This window comes from Atractosteus spatula, chromosome 8 (genome assembly GCF_055471065.1).
Source record: "Atractosteus spatula isolate fAtrSpa1 chromosome 8, fAtrSpa1.hap1, whole genome shotgun sequence".
Classification (NCBI taxonomy): domain Eukaryota; kingdom Metazoa; phylum Chordata; class Actinopteri; order Semionotiformes; family Lepisosteidae; genus Atractosteus; species Atractosteus spatula.
In genome coordinates this window covers 47,389,996-47,401,000 of record NC_142713.1, presented here as the reverse complement: position 1 = coordinate 47,401,000, position 11,005 = coordinate 47,389,996, and the positions used below count along the sequence as shown (strand labels likewise).

Genomic DNA, 11,005 nt, shown 5'->3' with positions numbered 1-11,005 from the left:
AGATGGAAGAGAACAGACCTGAATTAAAAAAAAAAAGTCATTAATTGAACCAGATATGTCAAATGAGGACATATTAAGCAAATACATATAGTGAAGCAACAATTGATATGAAGTTCAAGATCAGTGAGACCGGAAAAGGTTGAGTTCCTTGGGTAGAAGTAATCTGTGAAACTAGTTTGTAGGAAAACATCTGAAGACAAAGGGAATCAATGAGTGCAGTCAGGAGTGTAAAGATTTTCTGCTGTGGTCAGAGGAGTAAACAAATGAAATAATTGCAGAAACAGTGACGACATATTTATAAAAACTAAATAAGAAGATGCCTTTAAGATTCAAGACCAAAAGCTAAGGTTGTTTGTGTTTCTTGACTTTTAATGATTGTAATTATAATAACATGCAGAAGGTTAGTCAGGAACAGTGGGCATTCGGCCCTTCAGGCCAGTGTGGGTTTTAATAGCCGATTCCGCTAAGGGTCCACATCGAGGGTTCAGAGGAAGTCATTTCTGGAAGGAACCAATGCTATGGGGTACGACTACATGCTTGGGTAGCTTGTTTCAGACTCCCACTGTTTTTGTATTAAAAAATGCCCCCCGTTCTGCATTTTAATTGCCCTTCCTCTTAATTTTCATTTGCATCTTGCAGAAATTTTATTCCTCTGAATTTTAATCTCGAGTCCTTTGGTCAAATGCAGTCGGCCCAATGAAAAATCACCATCATGAGCAGGGTTAATAATTGGAGCAGGCGGATGAATTGAAGTTTATAAGAGAAGATCACTTTATTAGCCATATACAATTTCCTGCATTAGGAATTTGTCTTTTTGCATACCCCAGCTTGCTCTCCATGAGACACACAGGCAGGGAGAGAGAAGCTTGGGGTTAGAGCGCAGAGTCAGCCATTTATACGCGCCCCTGGAGCAGTTGGGGTTAAGGGCCTTGCTCAGGGACCCAACGGAGTAGGATTCCTCTGCTGGCTGCGGGATTTGAACTGGCTACCTTCCAGCCACAGGCGCAGATCCTTAGCCACAGTGTCAACGCCCCGCCTGGTGACGCCCAGAGCGGTGGCACTGTGTATATGATACAGTTGTTACGTCCCAGTATGGTCCATGTGTTTGATTTGATGTTATGTTCTACACTTCCTGACTTTGGTTGTTCTCCCTCCCCATTGGTTCATTAATTAATCCGTCTTTGCCATTGTGACATAATCTACAATCAACTCTCGACCAATCAGAACTCAGTTTATTCAGTATTTAACTGGGAGGTTTTCAGACTGAATGGGCCTTTTCGCTTGGCTTTGGTTCTGCTCAGCTTTGTATAGCTACGGCTTTTTTGGTTTATGTTCGTCTCCTTGTACTTTCGTTTGTTTGTTTATCCTTATTTTGCCACTACCTTGCCCTAACGTGTTGTATCAGCCTCTGTACTCTTGTACCCTATTACTTGTCTCTACTCTCGTTTTTCTTCATTTGTATTCGCAGCTCACTTGTGTAATTGTGAGAACGTTTGTGTTTAGGGTTAGTTAAGATTGTCGAGTGCATTCTACACACGTAGTTGATCTTTGTATCAGTAACAATAGTTTAGGACGGGTGAGTGAGTGCCTTTTGTCTTGTATGGTTTTGGGTAGTCAGTGAAGGTTAGCCAGGGCGTTAGAAGACGCCGAAGACCGAGTGTTTCGGGTTTTGTTTTGGTAGTTAGGTCAGCTTTCCCTCACTTTATTAGCCAGCTCCATTTTATTTATTTTATTTTCTTTAGCACCGCTGTAGTTTCCCTTCCATGTGTGTTATTGTGTCCTTATTACGTACCAGTCACTTGTTCACTTTAAAATAAATAAATTTTGCACCAAAACTTGTCACGCTTCCTAACTCCCTCAGCAGAAACCCACCTGCCTCCAAAACCATCCTACATGTTACACCTCTTTACCCCTAGACGCATGGGGTCGTTAACAATATGTGATACAAGGTTGGAAGCATTTCCTTATTAATGAAATTAATAATTAATTAAATGTGTACCACATTATATTTTAATTACTTAAATTCTTTTTGTTGTTAAGGATGCTATTCTACATTAAAAAGACTGAACTTTTTCACATTGATTCCCTTTCATCTAAATATTTTTAGTCTAGAATTCCTTGGAATAGTTACCGTGGCTTCTAGAATCAAGTTACTTACAGGAAACACGACTGAAAGAGCTGACCACAAGAGACAAGTCAAAACAAGCAAACGCGCCCGTCTTCACTTCTGCTGCATACGTCACATACAGTATATGCAATATCTCTTGCACTTTTTAAAATCTCCCTCAGCGGCTCCGCGGATAAGATACGGGTCCTTAAATTTTGCTGTCTAGACCTTGCCTTACTCAAAAAATGCTGTTTAGGTAAAGTGGCTTAAATTTCAGTGCAAACAGTAAATAGCGTTTGTAAATAAAACAGAGGGAAATAAGGGATTTCAGGCAGCTACGTGCGTACAGCTACACGTGTAACAATGCAGCTGTCTCTGCTGGTGCCTGATTGGTTTCTTTAAGCAACAATAGCCGCTCTCGCAGGCGCAGTGATCTGCTGGGAAGGTGTGTACAGCTCTCAGTGATTATAGGCTGACGTGTACTACGGCTCCCTAGCCATCTTGTTTGGGGGCGTCACGTGACGTGTCCATTCCTTTCGGCGTCCCCCTGCACTGGGAGAGAAGGAGCGACAGAGAGGTGTAGTAGGGAGAGGGGCGAAAAATACACCCGTGATAAAAATCCACTCAACCTGTAACACCGTAACAAGGTCCTGACAAATATGGGGAGTAAGTATGCGCTGATTTATATTTTTTTTTACAAGGCTGTATGAATCCTGGCGTTTGCAGTCCAAGTCTTTCCTAACTGACTGCATATGCTGTAACTTGCTTTGCCCAGAGATGACCAGTGAGTGCTGTTAACCTAACTTGGCACAGTCATGAAAATACAGCTATTCAGCTTTTGTTGTTAAGTAAAAGATACATCTTGCAGCCACGACTTTACTGTTGAGTGCATATATATATATAGATATGAGGAGTATATAGAGGGAGTAGTTTAAACTGCTTTTCTGTAAAACAAAACAAAAATGTCCAGAATAACAGTTAGTGTTTTACAAACTAATTTGTAAAACCGATTTTAGTACTTCATATTGTACTGGTATTTCATTATCTAAGAGTAACTGCTGTCTTTAGGTACACGAATTAAGTCAAATGTTTACTTGATAAAAGTTAATTCTGACGTTAGACATGCATGTTTTTTTTTTAAATATCGTATGTTCCATTATGAAAAGTAACGAATAATATAGGTCGGTAAACTATTAGTATTTACTTGTGTGACGTAAACTATTTCTTGCGTTGATGTACTGTATAGTACGTGTTGGAGTTTCCAATCGCCAGGTCATGCTTTCTCTGAGTACTTTCCATGATGCACTAAAAAAAAGTTTCTGATATGATTGCCTTTTAAGAAGACCAACGTGTACTGTATGTATATATAGCATGATAAGAGTATTATCCCTTAAATAAAGTGTTCTTACAGTAAGGTTTCTTTTTAACCTTTATTTGCATTTTAATTTTAAATTCAGCGTTTTGTACATGGAGAACATTATATAAACTGTTAATATTTAGCACGAAGAAATCTTTGTTTTGTTTTTTTTTCCAGTTAAATTTTTAGAGGTCATAAAACCCTTCTGTGCTGTGCTACCTGAAATACAGAAGCCAGAAAGAAAGGTAAGGCTAAAGACCCTTTTGCGGATTGTTTAGAACAAATCAATGTTGTGTATTGTTTTGTTCTAATGATTTATACGTATTTTCTTAAATTCTTACGTTTTTCCTTGACCATTTTGCGGCTGTATTGAATGTAACACCTTCATTTGAAGCTGCATTTGCTAGGTGAGAAACTTAAGTGTTTGACTTAACACCACCGATATTACAGTTTATTGGAACTGGTATTGTAAAAATTATCAGAATTAGAACTGAAACAATCATCACTGAGTCTAAGCCTCATTTTGCTTCTCACTTAAGTGTAACTTAGGTTACATTTCTTGATATGTTTTCTCTTCATGTCTATTTTATAGATCCAATTCAGGGAGAAGGTACTATGGACGGCTATTACACTCTTCATTTTCTTAGTGTGCTGTCAGGTAGGCCACTGGTATTTGCTTTAGACCTCTGGTATTTTGTGATTTCTACCTTAGGTGTAGCTTGTGACTTAAGTAAATAAATTCTGTCTGCGCCCCAGATTAGAGTTTTGTAGAGCTGCTCAGTATCGATAGACTGTTGTTTCTGCTGTTTATTGGATTGGTATAGATGTCTGTGCAAAGGAAAATTATAAATATCCAATAGCTAGTTAAACTTCCACAAGCTAGTTCATATTTTAAATTTTTCCTTTATTTGACTTTGCTGTGAAATGTATTTAAAAGGTTTTTATCATAGTGCTAAGAACTCGGGAAATAACTGAAAATGCAAAGTCTAGTTGTCAGTTTTCAGTCTTCATAAAGTATAATGAGCATTTTTTACTTTTCTTAACAGATTCCATTATTTGGAATCATGTCATCGGACTCGGCAGATCCTTTCTATTGGATGAGAGTCATTCTGGCATCCAATAGAGGTAAGGGGTTTTTGAAAACGATGCCTATCGGTTCATGTTTTTGGGAGTTTGAGAAATGGGGGGAAAAGAGGGTGTTCAGTACACAAGGGGGGAAAGTTACGTTAAGGCGGTACAGTGGTGTTACCAAGAGTATTTGTATTTCTCTGATGGTCACAAACCAGATTGGGGTTAAGGGCCTTGCTCAGGGGCTATGATGGCGGTGATGCTCAGAGGGGGCCTAATGACTTACTAACAAAATATTATAGGCCTGTTATTTTGTTTCCAGGTTTGCCGGTGTAACCCTGTCTTAAGGGGAGCCGGGTATTAAAACTGGCTATAATTGCTCACAGATGTACAGTGGGTTAACGAACTACAACTCCCATAAACACACGGAGTGACTTCCTGACGGAGTCTACGTCACAGTCCCTCTTCTGCCTGGCTGTGGCAGGTCTCCCAGTCCTTGCAGCTTCACAGTTGGTCATGTTGTAGTACCAGCATGGCATTCCCTTTTTTTTCCTTTTAAAAAAAAAATTAGAAAAAACCATGGGAGGGTTTCCAGAGATAGTTATAAGTCGGAAGTACAGCAAGCTGGTAGTGTGGATCTAACTAGCTGCCTGTGCGAATTCTGTGCTATTCCCGACTTCTGTGTACCCCACCTCATCGCAGCTTACACCTGCATCATAAACAACAAATTTTGCTGGGGCATTATTGTTATATTTAGGTTTGCAGGAGACATTCAATATTTAAGGGTTAGTCAGTTTCCATGATTACTTTTACTGACTTAAAAATTACAGCCTAGACTTTCTAGAATATGTAATTATTGATGGGGTTTTTGATGTAAAGGTTGTTAGTGTGAAAGTCTTCATATTTTCTAAGTCTCTGTTAAGTTATTTGGAAATACATAATCGAATCAGAACTTTTATTATGACCGATAGCACTTGGCCTGCTATTGCTTCAATAATTGTGTTATAAATGGTTGGTTGAATGCTTGGTTTAATTTTTTAATGGTTTAATCCCCCGTTTACAGGCACATTAATGGAACTTGGTATCTCTCCAATTGTGACATCTGGACTTATAATGCAGCTCCTGGCTGGTGCTAAAATCATTGAGGTTGGAGATACACCGAAGGATAGAGCCCTCTTCAATGGGGCACAGAAATGTAAGAACCTGCACTATTCCATTTGTTATGAGTGTTCTGTTTTTTATTCTTGAGTAACAGGCCTTAAACCTTATTGATGTTTGCTTGTGGTGTGACTTTTCCACCCTTAGTGTTCGGGATGATTATAACCATTGGCCAGGCCATTGTGTATGTGATGACTGGAATGTATGGAGACCCGGCAGAAATGGGGGCTGGCATCTGTCTCTTAATCATCATTCAGGTGAGCTGTCATTTGTCATACAACCTTGCTTCTGTTTGCATTCAAAGGTTAGAGTTAAAGGTTGTGGAGCTTCACATAAGCACATAAATAATGAGAGGAAGTCATTTGGCCCATCTCACTATTTTTGATAGCAGCTAACTGATCTGAGGATCCATGGATCTCATCCAGCTGTATTTTGAAGGAGGCCAGGATACCAGCTTCTAGAACATTGCAGGATAGCTTGTTTCAGTGTCCAACAAGCTCACTCTGGAATTTTTGTGCCTGTTATCGTATACTTGTCGTTAAAGTGTTTCCTTTGTGTTGAGGAGCAAAAGGAACAGGACTCCTTTGGTAAAAATACGTTGTCATTTTTAAAAATGAAATACTGACCAAGTGAACGGTTGTGTTGCACAGCTTTTTGTTGCTGGCTTGATTGTGCTGCTGCTGGACGAGCTGCTGCAGAAGGGCTATGGCCTGGGATCTGGCATTTCCCTGTTTATCGCAACAAACATATGTGAGACAATTGTGTGGAAGGCCTTCAGTCCAACTACCATAAACACTGGCAGAGGTAACGTTTCAAATGTATTGAAATATATTTTTGCTGCAAGACGTGCACTGAGGACATATATTTGTCTTGCTATTGAAGTAATATTGTTTTTAAAGCTTTCCATCAGAGATTTCCTTTTTTGTTTTTCAAGGAACCGAGTTTGAAGGTGCGGTGATTGCCCTCTTTCACCTGCTGGCAACTCGGTCCGACAAAGTCCGCGCTCTCCGAGAGGCCTTTTACCGCCAGAACCTACCTAACCTCATGAACCTGATCGCAACGATCTTCGTTTTTGCTGTAGTCATATATTTCCAGGTAAGTGGATTAAGCTCAAGCTGTCAGTTGTCCGTAATATATTTTGCTGCTCTGGGGAGAAAAAATGTTAATGGATTAATCATTTATCAGTCTTGTAGACTTTAAAGTGGTTTGTGTGCTGTCACGTTCTCCATTTCTATTTTATTAAAAGACTGTGTGGTTACTTTGTTACCTGGGTATTCCTTGAACAGATGAGAATTACCATTCTCTAAGCTACCACTCATTAATAACACTTTAGGTACTCAATGCTGGAGTATGTGCTCAAGCAGTTTGTTTTTAGAGTTTGACACAGTTTGCATTGACGGTATTATTTTTTCCTCCCAGGGATTCCGCGTAGATCTGCCAATCAAGTCTGCTCGTTACCGTGGACAATACAGCAGCTATCCCATTAAGCTCTTCTACACCTCCAACATCCCAATCATCCTTCAGTCTGCTCTGGTTTCCAACCTTTATGTCATCTCTCAAATGCTGTCTGTTCGTTTCAGCGGGAACTTCCTGGTCAATCTGCTGGGACAGTGGGCGGTATGTGCTTACATTTAAAAACTTGTGAGGATGTAGTTACAGTTACCCAGTGAAGCTCAAAAACCTAGTGGTCTTCTGTTATCTTGTTTAAAAATATATATATTTTATAGAATGTCTATGAATAAGTTCCCATTTTTATAATCCTTAGCAGTTATCACATTTTCCTACAACGAAACCCTTGAAGGCTCAAAACTAGCTTGTTAAAGGTTCTCATATAGACTATGGGTTGGCAGTAGACTAAGTGACGTGAAGTAAGATCTTCTCGCTTTTTGCCGTAGTTTTTCCTGTGAAGTAGCTTCAGACGCCACCCGTCCTGTCAGTGCCGACTTTCATGTCAGGAACTGCAGAGCAGCGTGTCGGATGAATTAGTCCCGCTGCATAGTACAGGAGTTCAAGTTGAAGGCAGAGTCTAAAAAATGCCAGATTTGGAGACCTATATAATGAATTAGGGTTCCACGATCTGTGCTTTCTGCTCCCAAATGTGACCTAATGGGGGGGGGATAAAAAGAAACTGCTTTATTTTTAAGACTGCTTGCTCTCAGAATGCATGAACATACCACATACGATGGGCCGTCAGTTCTAAAGGGTGGACTGTGTGTGTTCACTCTGTTGAATTCCCAGGATGTGGGGGGCGGAGGGCCTGCTCGCTCCTACCCTGTCGGCGGTCTCTGCTACTACCTCTCCCCCCCGGAGTCCATCGGTGCAATTTTCGAAGACCCTATTCATGTCATCGTCTACATCATTTTCATGCTGGGGTCGTGTGCCTTCTTTTCAAAGACGTGGATTGATGTTTCTGGATCCTCTGCCAAGGATGTGAGTTTTTTTTTTTAATAGCATATTGGAGATTCAGTTTTTAGAGTATAGCAAACTGTATCGAGAGAAACTAGTGGCACTCAATGATATTAATAGGAAGTTTGGCTTCTAGCACTTCTTAGCAACACGGCAACTATTCTGATCTCCATTCAGGTGTTCAAAATAGTGAAATGGTTTTCTTCATCCTTGCGGGGATATGAACAACGTCTTTAATTTCTGCAGGTAGCAAAACAGCTGAAAGAACAGCAGATGGTAATGAGAGGACACAGAGAAACATCGATGGTCCATGAACTTAACAGGTAAAAGCAGTTTTACATTAAAATAAATCCCTTGATACTGGAGTATTTTATGTTCCATTTATATTCTGTTTCTGTTGTGTTTTTTAGGTATATCCCTACTGCAGCAGCCTTTGGAGGTCTGTGCATTGGAGCTCTGTCGGTCTTGGCCGACTTCTTGGGAGCCATTGGGTCAGGCACTGGGATTTTGCTTGCCGTTACGATCATATACCAATATTTTGAAATCTTCGTGAAAGAGCAAGCGGAGGTTGGCGGGATGGGGGCTTTGTTTTTCTAACTGCCCTATAGATGAAGCGCTGCCTTATTTAAGTGCTAAAGGAGATCTATTTTTCTGTTGTACATCAGTCATGTCTAGAGGAATACCGTATTTTTGCTTATCCATGTTGACAGCGTGGAATAACCCCCACTATTGAAATGGGACTTGACCTCTGCCTGCACGCAGCATTTAGTGCCAGCTGCCTTAAGATGTTTACAGTTACTTGTAAAGTATCAGGTGTTACATGTAATGCTGAGACCCAATGTATGCACATGCACACAGTATGTACCTGTTTTGAACACTACAGAATTGCAGTGAAATGTAATTTAAGCCATTTTCATATTGTTAAGTGCTTTGATGGCACGTGTAGAAAATTAGGAATGTTTCCTATTTTATGCATCTTTTTACCAATTTTAAAAGCTGTAAATGCAGGAATCATGGCAAGCAGTATTGTTTTCACAAAGAATGTGAGGAATGTGTATTCTGAGATAGTCTTGGACCCATTGTATTGTGTTGCAGTAATGTAACGGGTCTAATCTCTTGTTTCTTTGAACCTTGAAGAGGGATGTGGAGTTTCAGTGACATGCTGTTCAGTAATTATGGAAGAGTCCAGTCTTCAATTCAACTGGTAAAGCAGGTATGCAGGATCAAAATGGAGGGTATTAAATTATTCGATGTTGGTACAGTCTCGTTTAAAAAAAAAAACATAAAATAAACTTTTCATTATTAAAATTCACAGGGTTTGTAAATGTTTTTTTCTGAGGTTCACATTTTTCATTAAAATGTGCAGCTATGACTATTGTCAAGTGCTATTTGCAAGAGCAACTTTTAATGAGCTGTTACTGTCTTTAGTGAATAGACCAAAAGTGCAGAAAAGTCGAGCTGTAGTTTAGAATGTTATTTCTGAGCATCCAGTGTTTATCATGCTGTACAATGCATTGTCTAAGTCAGCTATCTATTTTTTTTGTTCAACTTATAACATGTTCACCTACTATTTTATAATTGTAGCTGTAAGGTGTTTCAGATTCTGTTTGGTATAGAATGGTAAAGATACAACATGAGTGTGCTGTAAACCACCAGATGTAGATGTTGCTTCTGTAACCAGCATTCTATTATGAAAATAATGAGCACCTAAGTTCTTTTTGAGGGAGACTTCAACTTCAACACATAGTGAGAGTAACCTATAGGAATCTCAGCTAGCAGCAGAAACTAAAATAGTAGATGTGGTTAATGGCTGTCTTACCAATTTTTGGACCACTTATGAGACCAAATATTTGCATTGATCTAATCTTTTCAAATCATCAAGAGAACAGTGATCTTAATGTGGTATAATTTGAAGTATACTTTGAAACTACAGATTAAGTCCACTTCAACAGTTTACAATTTAAAAAAAAGCAGACTTAATCAGACCTAAAATTGATATATACATGTAGAACTGGAGGAGAATGGATGGCAACAGTTTAAGGAGATTCTGCTTGAACCAAGAGTGGGTAAAGCAAAAACAAGGAAAAAAAAAAGATTTTCTTCATTTTCTAGGTAAAGTAATAAAAAAACAACAGGACTGAATAACAATGAATTCAGGTACAAGCTAAAAATATTTTGGAAAGGCCAAAAGAATGAAAGAATAGTGCAGCAGTAACATCTTTCAGTGCAGCAACGTCTAAAGAAGGTTAAGGATAAAGCAAACTGTTTCCTCGACATTGTATATCTTGACAATAATAGGGAAATACAAAGCAAGTATTTTATTCAGGTGTTCACTAAGGAAGAACTTAATATTGCACCAGTGGAAGTACAGAGTTCTTCACTAGAGTTAGAATAGAAGAAGCAGAAGTGTTTTTGTACTAGACATCCCCAGGATCTTGTGGTATCTTGCCAATTGTGCTCACGGAAACAAGATTAAACTATTACCCTTGTCTTGAGTAACTATTGTGAGAGTTGTGTAAATGACATCTGAATAACAGAATGTTATTAGTATCCATGGATTGGAGAACTGCTCACGTAGTTCCCATCCACAAGAAGGGTTACAAAATGTACCCACGTAATTATAGACCAATAGGACTGACTATGTTAATATGTAAGCTTGTACAAACAAATATTAGAACTAAATCAGAAGATCACCTATAGTAAACGAAGAATAGTCAACCTGAATTCAGAAGAGGTGTCTTACCTGACTAAGGAGTTCTTTGATCAAGTAACAACGGTAAAGGATAAACGGAGAGCACATGATATGGAATAACTAGATTTTCAGAAGGCTTTTGATAAAGTTTCTCATAAAAGATTAATTTTCACAATGCAAGCAGCAGGCCTTCAGGGACTTTGGTTCACCTGGCAGA

The 11,005-nt window shown here is 39.1% G+C and overlaps 1 protein-coding gene across 1 annotated transcript; it reads left to right on the top strand.

Moving 5' to 3' along the window:
- Nucleotides 1–2,634: 2,634 nt before the first annotated feature.
- On the top strand, nt 2,635–9,408 carry LOC148829731 (protein transport protein Sec61 subunit alpha). Its single transcript, XM_088922901.1, has 12 exons — nt 2,635–2,773; nt 3,642–3,709; nt 4,057–4,122; nt 4,511–4,589; nt 5,596–5,727; nt 5,838–5,947; nt 6,341–6,494; nt 6,625–6,785; nt 7,110–7,307; nt 7,929–8,120; nt 8,343–8,419; nt 8,507–9,408. Exons 1-12 carry the CDS (start codon nt 2,767–2,769, stop codon nt 8,691–8,693), a joined length of 1,431 nt encoding a protein of 476 aa, XP_088779027.1. The 5' UTR covers nt 2,635–2,766; the 3' UTR covers nt 8,694–9,408.
- The last annotated feature ends 1,597 nt before the right edge of the window (nt 9,409–11,005 follow it).